The sequence below is a fragment of the Lygodium microphyllum genome, chromosome 7, assembly GCF_053477565.2.
Source record: "Lygodium microphyllum isolate KBCC chromosome 7, Lygodium_microphyllum_v1.1.10, whole genome shotgun sequence".
In the NCBI taxonomy this organism is placed as follows: domain Eukaryota; kingdom Viridiplantae; phylum Streptophyta; class Polypodiopsida; order Schizaeales; family Lygodiaceae; genus Lygodium; species Lygodium microphyllum.
The window spans coordinates 132485873-132505781 of record NC_141141.1 but is presented as its reverse complement, the minus strand read 5'-3'; the positions used below and the strand labels follow the sequence as shown (position 1 = coordinate 132505781).

Below are 19909 nucleotides of genomic sequence, written 5' to 3'. Positions count from 1 at the left end.
TATCATAGTATATAGTACATTTTCAGATGTAGTGCTCCTCTGTTTTTGGCTCCCATCCACAAAGCCGACACATCCTCTCATTGGCTGCAATATGGCTCCATCGACTTGTCTCAATGAACGACTGATGTGATGAGGTGCGAATTTGACCAATAGCAACTCGGAGTTCATGGGAGAGTTGAGCATCCATGTATCTCGGCCTCACTATGAAACCATCGTGAGAGAGTTGCAAGAAGTGGCATTGGTATTGTGCCATTTTCATGCCTAATGGGAAAGGGGGCTTGGACCAAGTCCTTCCTGTCTCCACTTTAGTGATATGTGCTCTAATCACACTATTCAGCTATGCATGACTGAGACTCAAAGTAGGGAAATCAAGGCTGTAATTGAATGGTGGCAGTTTATCTGTACTCATGCCATGTAAGTTCAGCCACGTGCTCATATGTGCATACCAACACTGTCTATCTCCCTCTGTTGCGAGCTGTCTTGAAGACTCCAGGGCTAGTCTAGGGTATCAGTATTTAGGGAGCTGCCATATCCTCAGGAGGAAAGTAATTGCTTGGAATAATGCCTCAACAACCATGGGTGCATCGTCCAATCCTGCTCGGATGATCTCTTGTGGTACCGAGGCTTTTGCCCTTATCATACGTGCTATCATCATGACCAGCGGTCTTTCCATATGTTCCCAACCATCATAATGTTGTGCTTCCGGTCCATCACAGTCCATAAGTGGCATCTATCAAGTATGATAAAGGCTTGGGCCCCAAATGGCTGCCCCATAGAGTAGTGTGGGCATAACTAAAGTGTCAAAAAACCACAATTTGGTACGAGGCTCTTGAAACTGTATTTGTGCACACTGCTGCTCTAGGGTACCCAAAGCTGCATATGCCGTGCAAGCCTAGCCTCTTAAGTTTCCTTCCATGAAAATTGTGGCCCTTTGAAAGTGACCCCAAGGTATACATATTGTCTAACCATTTTCATAGGTTGACCATCATACATAAAGTGATGCTCTGAACGTGTCATCCAAGCTGTCAAGGTGTTAAAGACCATAATTTTAGTCTTTCCAAGATTAACCTTGTGACCTTTATCTTCATAGAACACATGCAATGCATCCAGATGTCGTTGTAGTCCCTCAGGTGAATTTGAGATAAGCACCATATTGTTTGTATATAACAAAATTGGTATCAGTACCCTAGCCAAGCTTGCTCCCATACCACCTCATCTTTGTATGTAATCAGAAATCTCATCAATGTACAGTCCAAACAGCAAAGGAGAGACGGGACAGCCTCGCTTTACACCAACTGTGCTAGACATTGAGTCTGTTTTACCTCCATGCACTCGTACTCTCCCTGTTACAGTTTCATACACTGCATAAATACACCCCTGCATATCCTGTGGGACCCCAATAGCTCGCAACCTTTGCATGAGTCTTGCATGTGGTACAATATCAAAAACCTTGCGAAAATCCACAAAACATCAATAGATTTTTTGTTTCCATGATCGTCCCTTCTCAATCAAGGCCCTTAGCGTGAATATATGGTCTAGCGTGTTGCATCTGCAGCGGAAGCCAGCTTGTCCCGCAGTCCGTATTTTCTTTGTTTCAGCCCACCAACTCAACTCACGCTCCACAATAGAGGCATATATCTTTGCTAGCATATGGCCAATCATAATAATACAGTAGTTGTTAGCGACCAAAGGATCTCCACTCTTAAAAATCGGCACTATTGTGTGGTCACACCAACTTACTGGAGACCCCTCACATACAGATCTATTGAAGAGATTTGCCAAGATAGGGGCCAATGCATAACATGCATGTGCAAAATGCTTTGCCACAAGGCCATCTTGATCATGTGCTCGCCCATTCTTCAACCTCCAAATGGCATATCTCACTATCTTTTCCATAAAAAAACCACATTGTGTTGGCCTATAGTTTGATGGACAGGGTATCTGCTCTTTTGATGGGACATCATACAGTGCCCTAGCATGTTCATGCCATACCATAGGTGATGTCAACTGAATTGGGGGTTGTCTTCCATGAAATTTCCTCCATGCCTCCTTGTTGTCTCTGCTCAAAAAGAGCTGATACATCTCCGAGTCTAGTTTGGCTAAATAATCTCTCTTCTTTTTCTGCAGAAGACAAGGAAAGATATTCCTTGCATGTTTGCTTCCTCCTCTAGTGTCGCGTTCATCATTTCTACTTTGTTCTGAGGCATCCCTTTGTTCTTTTGACTACCTCAATCCATTGTGCATTTTCGTTCACTGTTTGCTGAACATTTTCTACTTTCTTTTGAGCTTCCTCTACCACATTCACCCATGTGTACATGTCTTTTTTTAAACTTTCCACCTCTTTCTTTAATTCTGGTTGGTCTGGCATTGTTGATTGTGCATCCATCATTGACTTGTATATCCCTAATTCATTCTTACATGACTCTAACTGCCTTTTGAGTTTAGCAATCTCCATGTCCTTGGCCACAATGCGTGCATTTGTATTAGCTTTCAATGCATCCATATCTGCTTTCCTTGCCAGGCTAACCTCTGATCCAGACTTCCCTCGGCGTGCTGCCTCCGTTTGCAATCGTGGTCCCGTCCATGGTATCCAAAACCCCCTCCCCCCCTTCCCCTCCCCTCCCCAACTGCCAAAAAAAGCAGCCTTCCCCCTCTCGCCATTGTTCCCCCCACCCTCCAGTTGCTCCCTTTTCTACAACAACTTTTCCCTCAAGTAGTACTGCGACGTGATTGGTAGTTTTCTCAGAAGGGTCCCGCAAAGGAAACCTCTGGTCAGACGTCGGCGCACTCAGCGAGTGCCTCCCAGTCAAACACCTTGTGTGTCGTGCTCTCGAAGAGGAGCAGCTCTTAGCCGTCCGAGCTAAGGAGCCGGAGCTAAAGGAAACAACGATTTATGGTCAAGTAGTAGGACATTCCCTAGCCAGGGCCCAGCTTCGGGACTGGCTTCACTCCACACTACGCATTGGCACAACGCAGATCGTGGAGGCGGTCCTAATGGGCCAAGGGATCTTCATGGTCAGGCTCAGTTTGGCAGACGTAGCTCGTGAGTTACTTATCGGTTCACCATATGCGTCCACAAAGGGGGTCATATCAGACTACCTCACCTGAGATCCCACAGCCCCCACACCCACCACTACCCATCTCCCCCTCCTCCCAACTGACCCTGGCCCACAACCCCCCTTTTCAAGGCCACAAACCCCCCCACACACCCGCCATGCACCTCCGTCCATCCCACCATCCCTCGATCCTCCTCCCCCCCCCCCCACCTTCCCTACCAAGCATCCCTCCTGATCTGCTCCCGGTACAGGTGTTCCCCCCCCCCCCTTCCGCCCCCCCCCCTCCCACAGGAGGTGGTGAGCCATACACCCCTACATCCTCCTCGCACCAGCAGTCTTTCCCCTCCCATACAGCCACCAGCTCATCCGCCTTTGCCGCCCGTCACACTTTCTCGAGACAGGCACAACTGTTGCGATAGGAGTTCTTCCGCACTAGCCCATGGTTCTACCTGAGAGTTGCGGAACGCGGAGAGTTCCCACTACCTCTAGAGGTGGGGATCTTTGTGGTTCGTAAGTCAAGGAGGGGCAAGGTCCATCTACTAGCACCACTGGACGGACCAAACTACGCCTTTTTTCTTCAGTCCTTTCACTCAGGGGAGTGGACGGCTACACAAGTAGAGGAAGAGTCAGGTAGCGAACCACATCTCCCAGTGGATGGGAGAAGAAGGACTAGCACTGTTTGCACAACAGTGGTCTGGTTGCATGATGGACATTAACTGGTGGGCTAGTGCTGAGGTTCCACACTTGAGCATTATCTTGCGAGCTCCTCCACAGTGGAGAGCTCCGAGGGATGTGATTGAGTGACCCTTGGCACAGGCGGCCCATTTCTACCAGTGTACAGAGTCACGACTCTTAGCATGGTTGATAGATGCATTGATAGTACCACCTGGAGCATCTATAACCCCTATGGTCCGGCCAAGGGCCACTATGGGGGACTGGAGCTTGCCGTCCAGACCATTGGCAAAGCGTACTTGCATGCCTCATAGCTTCTCCTCCTCATCAGCAGCCTCCACACCGAAGAGATGGCTGTTCGGTCAGTCACAGGTTTCCCCATGAGCTTGCACCTTGCATCTTGGAATGTGAATAGTCTCCACTACAGTGGAGCACGTGATTCTAGGAAGTTGATTATTCTGCAGGAGCTGCATCTAGCCCTTGCCGGACTGATCCACATCTTACTTCTACAGGAGCACACTTACTGGGACCACGCCATAGGTGCCCACGGCAGGAGCGGAGGCGTATGCACCTCTATTGGCCCAAGTCTCACCGCTTGTGTACGAGACCACGGGACGATATTGGCAGGGAGGGTTCTACGGATCAGATTGGATATTGAGGACTCGTGCCTTGGAGTCCTTAATGTCTATGCCCCTACGAAGATTAAGGCACGCAGTAGGTTCTGGGTGGAGATCGCGGATGGACTCCTAGAGATGGACTCCTGGATCGTTGGAGAAGACTTCAACAACCGGGAGGCCTTGGAGGACTAGCAAGGCAGAGGCAAAAACTACCAAGGCATGGTTGGGGAGGAGCAGGAGGCATGGGAGGCCTTTTTGATAGTAGTAGGAGCATGCGATGCATGGAGAGATTCTGCTTTCCATAGGAGGGAGAGTTCGTTGGACTTCTCTTGGGGATATAGGCGGCTAGGTGGAGCCCTGTTGGAGCGGTTGGACAGGTTTTATGTGAGAGAGTGGGGAGGCTCTCGTGGAGGCTAGATTGAGCAGTTGGCAGGCACCGCGTTGTCCGATCATTGCCCGGTTCTCCTGACACTTGATTCCCCAGCATCCGCCCTAGACACACGATCCTGTCGGATCCTTGATTTGATCTATACAAGGAAGGAGGTGATGAGACAAAAGAGTATATTTGGACCAGAGAGTGGGACAGGAGGGACCGGATAGCAGAGGAGGTTGCAAAGGTCCTAGCCGAGTTGAGCAGAATCTGCCAAGAAGCAGCCACACAGGCTAGGCAGTAGAGGTGGGAGAAGGAGAGCGCACTCCAACGGGACCTTGCAGCCACGCAGAGATTATTACAGGAGGCACCATTGGATCCCACCCTGCACACACAGGAGCTATGCGCGCGAGCAGCCATTGCTGGCCTAGAGGACAAGCACTCGGAGTTCTCTTTTCGAACCTTAGTAGCCTTCTAGGCGTGGAAGGGGGACACGATGTGCAGGGAGTTCTTCCAGAAGGTGCACCAGCCTCGCACCGCATGAGAGCAGATATGCAGCCTTCAGGATCAGTATGGGAGGACTCGTTCTAGCCCAGATGAGGTGATGGAGATTGCCATTGACTATTACACACGCCTCTTTCAGTAGGAGACAACTTCATCTAGAGGACAGAGATGTAGACAGCAGGTCTGGGATCACATCCCGTGTCTCATCACCGAGGAGATGGGACGCTCCCTCCTAGCTCCCTTCACAGAGAAGGAACTAGAGGAGGCCTTCCATACACAAGATGGGCAGAAATGCCCGGGGGAGAATGATCTATCTAAGGCCTTTTTCATCACCCCCTATTGATGGCCTTCTAGGAGATTTTCACTTTAGGAGAGATGTCAGGGAGTCTTTCGGCAGGCCTTATAAGTGTTTTCCCCAAAGGGGGAGACCGGTTGAAGCTTTCCCAGTGGAGACCGATCATCTTATTGTTAGTGGCCCCTATAAGGCACTGGCAAAGATGATTGGTAGGGGACAATGCCCGGTGCTTCCAGACATCATCCATGACACACAGATAGGCTTTGGCTTGGATAGGAGCATCCTTGACAATGCATTTACCTTCTTTGAGGCGACAGAGTGGGTTCAGCGCAGTGGGAAGAGACTGGCCGTACTACTCTTGGACTTCGAGAAAGCTTATGATAGGGTGGACTGGGATTTCCTAGAGGGCACCATGGTGAGGTTGGGATTTCCCCATATTTGGATTCGCGGGGTCTCGGCTCTTTACAGATTGGCCACCAACAGGATTCTCATAGGCGGAAAGCAAGGGGAGGAGTTTCGAATGGAGAGATTGGTTCGACAGGGGTGCCCCCTGGCCCCATACCTGTTTCTACTCTTTGTAGAGGCGATGTCTCACTTTCTCAAGTCACGTGTAAGCAGATTATGCGGCCTCTGACTTCTAGTTAGAGAGGAGACTAAGTTGTTGGACTTAGAGTATGCAGATGACACAACACTCTACATAGAGGACGATGAGTTGATGCTGGAGAGAGTGAGGCTGGCTCTTGACGTGTTCTATTTTGCAGCGGGAGGGAAAATCAACTAGCGAAAGTCGGTTGGTTTCCTCATAGACCCAGACTCTAGCACGGAGTGGGGCGTCCACCTGGGATTTAGATGGGTGAGCAGAGGGCAGATCGTTCGGTACCTAAGGTTCCAGGTGGAACTCGATATCACTCTTGCCTAGCAATTTCTTCCTGTCCTTGATTCTATTCGGAGGAAACTGACCTACTGGAGTACAGCTCGCCTCTCACTAGCCGGCTGAGCCTTGGTGGTCAACCAGGTACTCCTAGCGACGGCCTAGTGCATCGCCTCGTGTTGGTGCTTCTCCTCATTATGCGTAGTGCAGCTCCGCCGCCTAGTGCAGAACTTTCTTTGGTCAGGGTCAGATGGTTCCAGGGACTCCAAGGCCAAGGTGGCATGGGCGACCATCATATGGCATCGATCAGAGGGAGGGCTTGGGATCATAGACCCGAAGTATTAGAATATGGTCCTCTTGGACAAGCTAGTAGTCCACGACCTCACACCAGGAGGGCAAACCTGGAAGGTCCTATTGCATGAGGGTCTTCAGGATTGTAGACCGAGGCTTGGCGGTGAGTGGAGGCTGTCCTTGAGATGGATCTTCACGTCAGCCCAAATCCCCCCCCCCAAGATCACCTTTCTTACGCAGCTTACTCCGCGTGTGGCAGGGCCTCCGTAAGGCCCTAATCTAGAGTCCCCCAGGCTGCTAGGAGGAGATAGACCGTTAGCTGGTGATCTGGAAGCCCCAGGTCAAAGATCGAGAAGGGGCACTAATTGGCGAGCGCCCCCACATCCGGTGGGCTGGTTGGGAGGCGGGCTTGGCTCATAGCATCAGGACATGGCGGGAGGTGTACAGGATGGCGGACGAGGAGGTGCTACAGCGTGTATCATGTTGCCAGAGAGAAGTGGAGTTGAGAAGGGAGATAGATGCAACAATACCTTTGGAGTGGCTTGCTCCCCTGATATGAGAGCTGATTGAGCCTGGGGAGGTATGGGCAGCTTGGTTTTCACCAGTAGGCATCTCTCTACAGGTGGCAGGTAGAGTGGGCGGTGCCCCACATGGGACTTTCTTTGCCGTATAGGAGGGGGGACGTTTGGCCCTTGACAGAGGGCAACAGGATGAGGGGATAGCCGCTCTTTCGTGGAGGAGGATTTGAGTGGTGGGCCTTCAGGGGAAGACATAGCGATTGGACCCCTATGTTTTTTGGAAGGAGCTCATGGAGTGGCGCCTTTGGATTTGGGAGGGTAGACCACTTGATGAGCTGGAGTGGGATCCAGGAGAGTGGCTACGGCCGGCCACTGTGGTTGCCAAGAAGGCACTCAGGTTTCTTAAGAATACACTGCCAGGATTGGCAGACATGTACTAATGCAAGAGGATATGGATTGGGCACAATCGCGCAGCAGGCATTGAGCGGAGCACAACATCATGGAGCCTTTTTAACGGACCTTTTGGCGCTGCCTATGGGATAGTTGGAGGCCGAGGAGGGTGTCGTATTTCTTATGGTTGGTGGCACATGGAAGCTTGGCGGTGGGAAGTTGGCTTGCCCAGATGCAGGAGGGAGGTTGTAAGCGCTGCACACAGCAGCCCTTGGAAACCCCAAAGCACTGCCTTTGGTCTTGTGAGGAGGCGCAACTCGTGTGGAGAGGAGCATGCCGCATCCTTTGCCATATAGCACCCAGCCATGGATGTATCTTATGGGGAGCTTTCTGTTTGCAGGCAGTCAGCTAGGGCCGTCACCTTTTGTACGAGGCCAGGATGCAAGACACGATATTCATTATTGAGGCAGGGTCGTGCGCAGTGGTGGGTCTGGAGGCTCTACCCATCTGCCAGGTACTGGAGCCCACAGCAGACCGCTCGGAGGTATGGGAGATCATAGGGAGTCTTATTGGATGGTATATTTGGAAGGCTCGGTGTCAGGAGGCTTTCGGCGGAGAGAGACTTTCAGCACAGGCGACATTAGCAAAGCTCTGGACCTCCATCATCCACTCCCTCCGTGGGCGATGGGATCAGGTGCAAGGTGAGTCCAGGGTGAGTCAGGAGCTCTGCTGTCGTTTCATGCACACTTGGGGCAGCCAAGACCTATTTTTCGTGATGCAAGCAGGCAGCCCCAGTTGGTGATATACCCCCCCCTCCCCATGGCTTCTTGCATCCACTCCCCAGACCGCCTTGAGAGGCTTGTATACATGATGTATTTGTGATTTTGCATCAGCTCCATCTAGTCTGTTGAGCATGAGCACTCCGTTGTAATCATTTTTTTAAGTAATATAATCAGCCACATTTTACTTGCAAAAAAAAGTCTGAAAAAAAATTAATTAAAAAAAACATAAATAATAAGACACATATTTAAAGTGATAATAGGCTAAAGCAATGCCATTACAAAATAAGATCAATGATCAATGATTACACATGATATAACTGTCACAGGAGTCAAGAGTCAGCAGATGAGTCATGACAGACTCAAGTCAGGAGTGAAATGTGCCAATTTGGATACAATCATCAACGAGACATATACATCATAATCATTATCATCATTAGAGTGCTCATCAAGAGAGTCTGAAGATGACCCCTTGGTATCGGATGATGAGACACTCTCATACTCATCCTCATTGATGAGGTTACCATCATCATCAAATGATGGCTCCCTAGGCAATGGTTGTGTAACTGTAGGCAAGGGGGGGATGTCATCATCAGGCACAAGATGAGAGCTACTAGAGGCCAGCCTTACATATGTCTGCAAACCACTCAAACAACTCCTTGTCGATCTTAGAGGGCGTCAAATGACCATGCCCTTGCTAGCAATTGTTGCAACTTGAACTCCTCGAATTGGTTGAACTCCTCGCCCACAAGCACGCTGACTGCTGATAGTGAGTGTCATGAGTGCCTGCTGCTATGAGCTCTTTATAGAGCTCCTCAAAGATTAGCTCCTCCTTCTCATCAACCTCTTGGTGTACGCTTGGAAGAGTGTCGCCCGGCAACTTGAATGCATCAACATTCACCTACACAATGCACATAAGATTATAAATACTAAATTGTTAAGTAAAAAATTGAAAACAACAAATTTAAACTTGACCTAACTAAAACGATTAGTGTTTACTTGCTTTGGACTACCCATGGTCATCATGGTTTTCATCTTTTAATTTTGGGCAGGGTTAGAAGGGCTGAGATTAATTTTCAGGATGATTTAACTTTGAAAATTAATTAAATGGTTGGATAATGTTGAAAAATGGATTTAGAAGGCTGCCACTTAGCAAAAATGCCCATGCAAAGCGAGAAAACGTTTTTGGGGGTTGAGTCTCAGACATTCAATTAGTATACAGCTGTTATAGGACCAGGCTGTGTTTGTCTCTATTGTAATTCAGTTATTAAACCAGGGTATGGGTTTTGTGAATTTTTAAGTGCCAAATGCTGTAATTAAGCAGTGAAGTCACCAATCAACATGCTTTGTCTTGTGATATAGAGTGAAGGGATAGAGTATTTTAAAGAATCGTTATGAGCTCCAATCTCGATTCGTGGCTGGGCTTACTTTTGTCTAGTTTCTTATCATCTATTCAGTGGCTTTCAAGCACTTGATTGTTGGTGTCATTGATGTGTATAACACCGGTGAGGGTTACCAAAATGGTAACTGTGTGCGCCATCTAGAAATAAGTGTCCTGCAGTTACTAACTAGTAGTCTATCTAAGCAAATTGTTTGTTGTCACACCGACCATTTATGCAGCAGGAGCATGCTGTTATTGATATATTGAATTAAAGACTTATTACATTATTTTTGATTTCGCAAGTAGCTCTTCACTGCAGGGAGTAGCAGCAGCTGGCACCGCATCAGTTACTTTGGAGCTGGCCTCCAAGGTCTATGGGACAAGGTAATCTGTTTTGAATGAACAATATTACAACTGCCTGTCTGTGATTTTTAAATTGATAATGGAGCAGCAAATGCAAAATATGGCCTGTTTTTCAAATGTTTTCATGAAGAAGTTTTCATTCGGAAGCTTAACTGTAATCTCATCAATTGTCATTGTGCACCATCCAAAGCTATTGGATATTGACCTTGCTTACCGAGGACAGAACAAAGGCTGTAGCATGCTGAGAACCAAGGCTGTAGCATACTGATTGTAGCTGCACTGAATATGCCTGGTGAATTGCTGGCAAACCATGTAAAAACATATTTTCGAGTAAAGTGAATGGATTGATATACTGGCCACAGAAACTCAGTTTAATGTGCCATGCACGATATGGCAAATGTTGATGAATGTAAAAGGTTTGTATTGGTTTGTCTTATGGTGTTCTTCAAATATGCCGATAGAATGATCAAAAGGCAGGCCAGGATTGTGCAATCTTTCATTACACTGTGCTAGTTCATTGTAGGCATCCAGTTTTTCCCCAAGAAATGTGTGTTGATGAAGAGGGAAGAAACCATCTGACCTGGAAGTGGCATGAGAGCTTGCTACATTGTTCAAAGTGTGGGGTTGCAGCAGTTCTGTGAAGAATGATGAGTGAAAAAGGCAGCAATGCCATATTGGAGAGAGTAAATGTGCCATCTATGAAGATATGCTAGGGTTTGCATTGAGGAAACACAGCATGTACGACCAAGACTGAAATACAAAGACTCAGATAGAGACAGGCAAGATATCTTGGCTTCAATACGTGTTGTAAACATACATTCTAGCACATCCTAAGTAGCTTTTGAGATTCTACAAGATTGAATATGTGGAATAATAGCTCTATTTACTAACAAGGCAATCAAAGAGAGGGCCTGTGCATCCTTGGAGTCCGACCTCCATTGTGATCCTCTATAGGAAGGGGGGAGGGGTTGCTACAACAACAACACTAGTAGAGTGTCCTCTAGCATTACATTGAGGTGTTTGAGGTGTCACTAGTGATCTATACATAGTTTGACAAATCTTTCGGCATAAGAAGATTACGCAATATAAAATTCCACAAAGGGTAGTTGGTGCTATCAAGCTTGTCTTTCTGAGTGAGGATACCAAGGATGCTGCTTTGGTCATTATGCCCTTAACGTGCCATGCTGGCAACGATGCACAAAAATTAGCAGCCCAATACTTCACGCTGAAGTATAGAATGTACTCTGTTGAGTACCAAAAATCCCCACACGGGATTAGAATGCAAGTACCAAACTGTTACAATTCTTGACAAATGTGTACAAGGTTGCACAAATCAGTACTTAGCCTACAATTTACAGCGGTGCATTGATGTATCACACTTGTCTCAAAATGTGTGCCCAAATAGACAATATATTGCAATTTTGTTGAGCCTTCTCAAATTTACTGAAAATCCCCCAAATTCACTATCAAATTTGATTGGCATAACAACTCAATGCTGTTGTAACGCCTGTTTCCTACCTTGGAATGTGTGTCGGGCAAAACGCTTAAATTTATTTCCAAAATTTAAAGAAATTGAAGAAATTTATACCTTACAGTTTGAATTTTTGCTGAAATGTCTTGGGATGCGTGCCGACAGTAATCAGCATTGTAATCCTCCTCATAATGTGTGTTGGAGCCGCCCCAAATTTGTTTCACAAATCTGAAAGAAATTATGCAATGTTGGCATTCTCGGTGTCAAACCGTGTGTAGAGAGCCGATTCAAGCAAAAGCCCCAAATTTTGGGTGCCTCGAGATGCGCATGTATAGCTCAGGACCTTGGACGGGTGGAGTTGAGTTGTGGGAGGTGTTGTCAAGGCGGCGCAGCTAGCGGAGGAGGATGAGGCGTAGGTAGTTGACTAGGTGTAGTAGGCACAACATAGGTGGCATTGGCGGAGATGCAACGCAGGTGTAGGAGGCAGGGATGTTGGCAGTAGTGCATCACACGTTGGGCGGACTAGGCGCAAGTGGAGGCGGAAGAGCCGTAGGAAATGACACAGCCAGTTGTAGTGGCGGGATGAGATAGGCTCAAGCAGCGTTTTAGGAGTGCTCCTAGGCAGCAATGTTGATAGATGGTGGGCATAATAGGCGTAGGCAGCCCCTTTGGCAGTTTGGGCAGGGTGTTGGTGGCGCCCTAGATGCGTCGTAGGGCAGCGTTGGTAGGGTGGCACATTGGCTGTATAGGCAGCAATGACTGAGCACCGGTGGCTAGCGGACTAGGCTGGGGTGCCAGTGATGTTGGATAGCAATGGTTGTGGAGATGGCAGCAACAACAAAACACCACACAAATTACATGGGCATTGCCTAGAATTGGCAAATTCTAATCAAAATGGGAGGTAAGGTGAAAGTAAATGTTCAATAATCTTACACCACACACGGATAAAGCTATTTTGGGATTCACCACCATCCTGCATTTGTCAGTATGAACCACAATCATAAAGGTTATGTATTCCATTTAGCTTCAGTCTGTTACATGTTAATTGTGGGGCTAGGGAGGGCAGTCCATGTGGTAGTTTCTACTTATAATCTTTGGAAGCTGTCTGACAGTTCATATTGCTGGTGCAGGATGGCCACATGGTCTACCAAAAAACATGGGCTAGTGCCCCAAAAAGCATTGCATTCTGTTTGTGATATTCTTTATCACGCTATTAAAGCCTCCCCATCATTACATCTGCATCAGTCTAAGCCCTTTTTGTTTGGTTTCCATTCATATAGATGGAGAACAAACTATGTGGACTTTGTATTGTGTATAAAAAGAAAACTTTATTAACGACACCTCAAAGGAATTTCCCTTGGGGGTTAAGTGCCAAGTACAAAAAAACTCTTGTAAGAGGCTGCTAAACAATGTTTGAGTGAATAACCAATTTGGTTGGCTATAATGCTAGACCATATGTGGTGCTAATCGAAGGGAATTGCTAGAGTCCATGTTTGCATAAAATCATCTTGTTTTCTCATTGCGCGCACACACACTCTCGTTGCCCATAGAGAGTTGTCACAAGGATGTGTACTTTTATCTCTTTGCTTTGACATAAGTTGTGCACATGTGAGGTGTACTTGTGAAGTGCAAGTTAGTTTAGGTGCAAGGATAGTTCAAAAATCCAAGCTGGGTAGGGGGGAACATTGGTAAAAGTTGTTACAAGTTGTTTTGGGTAGGTAAATGTGGGTGCCTAGTTACTGTCTTGGTCTAGGACATTAAATGGGCCCTAAAAAATGACTTGTGGTGTCATGTGGGCAAGGGAAAAATAAACATATAATGTTTGGACTAAGGTTAATGAAAGTTAGAATAGCTTTCAAGTTCAAAGCAGTTAGCACATTAAATGTAGATGGATAGAGGCCATTACATGGGCAAGGAAAATAAAATTATTTATTTCTAGCCATGAATTAATTGCTGGAAATTAAGTGTCGGCTGTCCACGGTTAATTAGTCCATTATGTTTGCAAGTAGTTTGGTGTGGGAATCTTGCTTAAGTGCTGGCCAATGGTTAAGTAGTTAGTGGCTCTCTTGAAAATCCTTATATCCATATGTTGGGCTTTTGTTTGGGACCCAAGCTATTGCTCCTTAGGTAGCTACCATGGTCTCAATTGTGCCATGAAAGACCATCCTAAGATTCCAACATCTCTTTCAAAAATTTGTCAAGAGAGGCATAGAGATGTTGTTTGTGTACTGCTGCTGAGTGGTTGCTAACTTTGCTTTGATTTTGCTCATCTATATCCTGTTTCGAACCTAGTGGTCTAGGCATGTCAAGGTCTATCTGTTAGAATTTGCCAATTCTATGGGTAGTACCCAATGTTATTTAGTCTTTAGTTCTTTTTCATTTCTTAGTGTGAACACAACTAAAGTTATAAGTTGTGTCACCACTCTTAGAGTTAGAGTTAGAGTCGGTTAACTCTAGTTGAGTTAGAGCTAGGTCTATCTTAGACCTATCTTGTACCTTTCTTTCTCATTCTTTCTGTTCAGCAAGTATACACTACTCTTTTGCTTCAACACACTCTCATTGTCTCTCTTTTCTCTCCTCCATAGTTGATTGTCATTTTTCAACATTTGGTATCAGAGTAGGTTCTATGTTTGGATTTGGCTTAGCCACCGTCAGCCAGTGCCGCCCCACCTAAGGTCCTGTTGCTATGAGCTAGCTCTTTGCCTGAGGAAGAGAAGGACAAGCTGTGCTATTTCTAGCCTGCGCACAGCCTTGTGCGCAGTCCTATGCGCACTCCTATATGCAGCCTACACGCAGCCCGAGGAGCTATTGTTTTGGAGGAACTGCTGCTGTTTTTAGCTCTCCTCCTTATTTTCTCCCTTGTGCACACCATATTCTCAGACCTACTTGCGATTTTTCGCAAACTCTGAAAAGTGCAAAAACCCTAATTTTCAGATTGGGTTTTTTTTTGAGATTTCTGCAATTTCCCATCCATTTTGGCCATCTCTTTCCGAATCTCAGCTCATGTCGCTCAAAATTTCACAATTTCTTTGACATTCCTGCCAAAATTTTGGGGCTTTTGCCCGATTTACAGTTCCACGTGCGAATCTTCATTGGAAACGCCGACATTGCAAAATTTCATTGACATTTGTGCAAGAAATTTAGGCCTTTCTGTCCTAGAGGTTGTGGCATGCATCATGAGGCAGATTCTAGCTGTTGTTTGTTGTTGGCACGCACCCCAAGGTGACATTACAGCAGAAATTCAAACTGTAAGGTACAAATTTCTTCAATTTCTTTAAAATTTTAGAAAAAATTTTGGAGCTTTTGCTTGTCATGCGTTCCAAGGTAGCAAACAAGGAGTACAACAACATTTAATTGTTGTTATAGTTAGATTGAGTAGAGACTTTTGGGAAAATTTAGTAAATTTTGGTAAGAATTTGCATTTAGTTGTTTTAGTTTGTACTTTTGAGGGTACGCATTTTGAGGTAGGCGTGGTGCAATAGTGCATTGCTGTTATTTTTTGCCTGAGTGTTGATTTGGGTCAAATTTAGGCACACTTTGACATTTGTGTGACAGTTTGATACTTGTTGCATAATCTTGAGGGGATTTTTGGTACTCTGAGTAGAACAATCTATACTTCAGCAGAGAAGTATTTGGCTGCGGATTTTTATCCATTATTGATAGCATAGCACGTTAGGGGACTAATGATTAGAGCAACATCCTTGGTATCCTCACTCAAGAGGACAAACTTCATGGATCAAACTACATGTTGTGGCGTTTTACGGTCCACAACCTTTTTGTCGCGAAGGACTTGTGGTACTATGTTACAGGTGATTTGCAATGATCAGGAGGTATTGCACCTCAAACACCTCAACGTGACGCTAGAGGACAGGCTGTTGGTGCTGCCTCCTCTCCTCCCCCTCCTACCGAGGATAAGAGGAGATGGGACTCCAAAGATGCACATTCACTTTCTTTGATTGTCTTGTTAGTAAAGAGATCGATCATTCCACACATCCGGTCTTGTAAGGCCTCAAAATTATCATGGGCTGTAAGCATATATTTGTAGCATGTAACAAGGTCGGAATATCTTATCTCCATAGAGAGTTGGCCAATGTGAATATGGATGAGGGTGATAGTATGACAGATCACCTTACTCACATATAGGATTTGCGTGAGGAGCTGCTCAATGTGGATGAAATCATTCAGGATGCTTAATTGGTGAACATCACATTGATCTCTCTTCCAGAGTCGTATCTTGGTTTCAGACCTCTTTGATGTTGTCTTTTTGGGGGGGGGGGAGCAGCTTCTTACATTTGTGGAGTTAGAAGGTCTCTTGTTGCAAGAGGAACAGATTCAGAAGAAAGTTGCATTGCATTTAGGAGATGTGGCTATGCTTTTCAAGTTCAAAGGCAAAGGAAAAGTCAAGCAAAATGCAATAAATCAGCAAAAGGGTGATGCTGGACAACCATCAAATAAGGCTGTCCAAGAAATAGAAAAGTCTAAAAAGAAGGGAAAATGTCATAATTACAAGAAGCCATAATTACAAGAAAAGTCTAAAAAGAAGGGAAAATGTCATAATTACAAGAAGCCAGGTCACTATATTGATGAATGGCGTAAGAGATTAGCCAAAGAGAAGAAAAAGGACGCTGGTTTGGCTGTCCAAGAGACATCAACCAGCAAATCTACTGATGGTGATGCTTTAGCCAACTTTGCGGAGAAGGACTATGCATTTCTAACTTGCAGTTATGATTCTTCAGTGGCTGATTCAGCATTTAATGCTGCTGAAACGCAACAAACGTAGTATTTTGATAGTGGAGCTTCAAATCACATCACTTCTAGGAAGTGTTTGTTTTCCTCTTTGCATTCAGCCCTTGCTAGGAAGCGTGTTACATGTGTGAACAATAGCAATTATGATGTTTGTGGCATCGGGACAGTCACTATTATTGCTGCAAATGGTTCTGACTCTATCCTTCTAGATGTCTTGTTTGTGCCTGGCATTACAAAGAACTTGTTGTCTATCTCTTTTTTTTACAAACATGGCTTTCGGGTCATATTTGAGGATGACAAATACATTGTTAGAGATAGGGAGATGTATTATACACTCAGGCTATTTGGGACCCTATATAGGGTTTGTTTTTGTTGGATACCCATGGTGCACACTCTCATGATGCTTTGGCAGTCACTACTCTATTGCCTCTGCTATACAAAATGCGGAGCTATGGCATGCCCGCTATGGACATATGTGTTTTCGGAGTTTGATGACCCTTCATAGGTGTCATATGGTAGATGCATTGCCTCCAGTGGAGACTCCACCTCCTCATGCATGCGAGGGATGTATTTTGGGCAAGATGCATAGATTTGCCTTAAAAAAGGATGGTGCAGTGTGTGCTGTCCAGAAATTGCAGCTTATTCACTTTGATGTTTGTGGTCCCATGAGGACATGTGCACTTGGAGGTCATCTTTACTTTGTTACATTTATTGATGACTACTCTTGGTATACATGGGTGTATGGGCCGAAAGCAAAATTTGATGTGTTTTTGCATTTTAAACATCTTGTTGCAAAGCTTGAGGCTGAAACTGGCTTGAAAGTGCAGACACTTTGCACGGATAGAGAGGGGGGGAGTACATGTCTCATGCTTTTGAGGCATATTTGCTTGATCATGGCATTATGCGTCAAGCCAATGTTAGAATGACTCGTAAGTAGAATGGTGTTACTGAAAGGAAGAATCACACTCTTATGGAGATGACTCGCCTTATACTCAAAAGCAAGGGATTGTCTCATAAATTTTGGTTAGAAGGCCTTTAGTGTGCAAATCATATGTTGAATCGTGCACCCACTAAGGCACTAAAGACAATCACCCCGTTTGAAGCTTGGCATGGCAAGAAACCCAAGGTCGACTACCTTTGGGTGTTTGGTCGCACAGCCTATGCACATGTTTCAAAAGAGCTTCGTGGGAAGCTTGATGACAAGGCTGTAAAATGCATATTTACTTGTTACAGTTCGGAAAGCAAGGGCTGCCGCTTGTATGACCCACGCACAAAGAAAGTTTTTGTCAGTAGGGATGTCATATTTGCTAAAAATGCTGCATTTTCACATGATTAGTTTCAAATGCTAGCCACCCATGATATTGGTGATGTCTTTTGAGGGTCTCTTGCCACTTTCTTTAGAGTTTGTGCTTTCTGTAAATGGCCAGACAAACATAATACAAGAAGTTGTTGTTGCAACATATGCACCTGAATAGCAAGGTATTGATGATTGTGTGCCACATACAGGGTAAGATGCAATACAACATGAAAGGGCTGCTGTAAATGCAACAAAAATAGTCCTGAGATGGCTATTACAAACTCTTCCATGACATTGGTGATGTCTTTTGAGGGTCTCTTGCCACTTTCTTTGGAGTTTGTGCTTGCTGTAAATGGCCGGACAAACATATTACAATAAGTTGTTGCTGCACCATATGCACCTGAATAGCAGGGTATTGATGATGGTTTGCCACATGCAAGGTAAGATGCAATACAACATGAACGGGCGGTTGTAAATGCAATAAAAATAGTCCTGAGATGGCTGTTACAAACTCTCTAGGAGAGTAAAATGGATGCTTCTTTAGCTCAACATGCTAGAAGGGATGCTAGACATGCAACACATGATGCAACAGGAGCCCATTTGGCTGATTTTACGGAAGTAGATGATTGTGATGAACATGTATTTATGAGGTCACTGTTGGATGATGATGAGCCTACTTCCTTGGACGAATCTCAGCAAGATGTACATTGGATGTAGGCCATGCAAGATGAGTTAGACTCTATTGCCACTAACTCTACATAGGATCTTGTGGGTTTACTACTTGGCAAGAAGGCCACTGGCACAAAATGGGTTTTTAAACTCAAATGCAAGGTTGATGGTACCATTGACAAGTATAAAGCATGGTTGGTAGCGAAAGGCTATGCACATTAGAAGGGCATAGATTATGAAGAGACTTTTGACCCTACATCACGTATGAGTACGGTGAGATGTGTAATTGTTATGGTTGCAAATTATGGTCAAAAGATACATCAGTTGGACATTAAGACAACATTCTTGAATGGGGATTTGCATGAGGATGTTTATGTGTCACAACCTCCAGGTTTGTGGTGAAGGGGAAAGAGCACATGGTATGCAAGCTAAACAAAGTTCTTTATGGTCCCAAATAGGCTCTTTGGGCATGGTGCTCTAAAATTGATGTATATTTGGCTAGCAAAGGGTTCAAAATCAGCCCAATTGCTCCCACTCTATACATTAAGAATAAAGGGGGAGACTTGTTGATGATCATTCTTTATGTAGATGATATATTGCTCATTGGAACCAAGGAACTACCTTGCATAGTTGCATTTGTACTACGTATGGGCTAGTTCGTTTTGTACGGTACGTATTTGTACCAATTTGTACAAAAAAACAAGCTATTTTTGGCCTATGAAGATTAGGCCACAGAATATCTTTTAACTCCCAAGCCTTATGTTTATTATCATAATTTTAAGCCTCTCTCACTCTCTGTCCCAACTTTCAAGATGAATATGCAATTCCAAGTGCATTTGTCACGAGGACATGTATTTTTGAAACCTCACTCAACATGTGGATTAATTTTTAATCACATGGTTAAGTAAATGTTGCACATGTGAGGCGTAATTGGGGTTAGAGTAAATTTACGAGCCTGGGACCCGAGGAAATCACGGAATGTCATAAGAAAAAGTTGCTATAAGTTAAGCCGCACAGGTACTTGGTGGTAATACCAAAAGGGATTGGGAGAATCCCATTGTACATCAACTTCTTCTTTAATTAAGTTAAATAAATACCGAAAGGGGCGTCGATTTTGGGGCCAACAGGGTGTCCAATGTCCAAGGTTATATGATAAAGTATGTATTTTAGTTTTGTGAAATTGTTAATTGCTGTAAATAGTGCTTAATTAGGTTTTTTACCACTCTATCTGAGGAGAAAGGCTGGTTACATGGTTCCATTGCCGGGATACCACTCAATCCCTTGATTTGGTGGGCTCGAGACACCTAATTGCAAGCCAAAGCTTTGTGCTAGTGCTGATTTTTACTCTCAGTTGAGAAATTACAGTAATATGTCTTCAAGTAGCGATGATGCCTCTCAGTATAAACATTCACATGGGAATGAAGGAAAGACCTTGGACAAGGCTTAGACCATGGACAACCAGCTGAAAATGTTGCTGTTGGGCAAGATGCATGGCCAGCAAAGTGAAGAGGAATTTGATAACCAGTTTAGGAATTTGATGAGGACAACAACAAATCTCTTTATTGAATTGGCAAAAAATCCTCAATTTACTCCAATTTTGAGTGCTCCAAAGAAGGACA

At 45.1% G+C, this 19909-nt stretch overlaps 1 protein-coding gene across 2 annotated transcripts in view; it reads left to right on the top strand.

Moving 5' to 3' along the window:
• Positions 1-19909, top strand: part of EMB2737 (embryo defective 2737) — an 89605-nt gene that overhangs the window by 22511 nt on the left and 47185 nt on the right. For both annotated transcript variants that reach the window (XM_087681959.1, XM_087681958.1), the window contains exon 2: positions 10064-10128. In XM_087681959.1, the coding sequence (XP_087538085.1) occupies positions 10064-10128 (65 nt within the window). The remainder of the gene's footprint in view (positions 1-10063; positions 10129-19909) is intronic.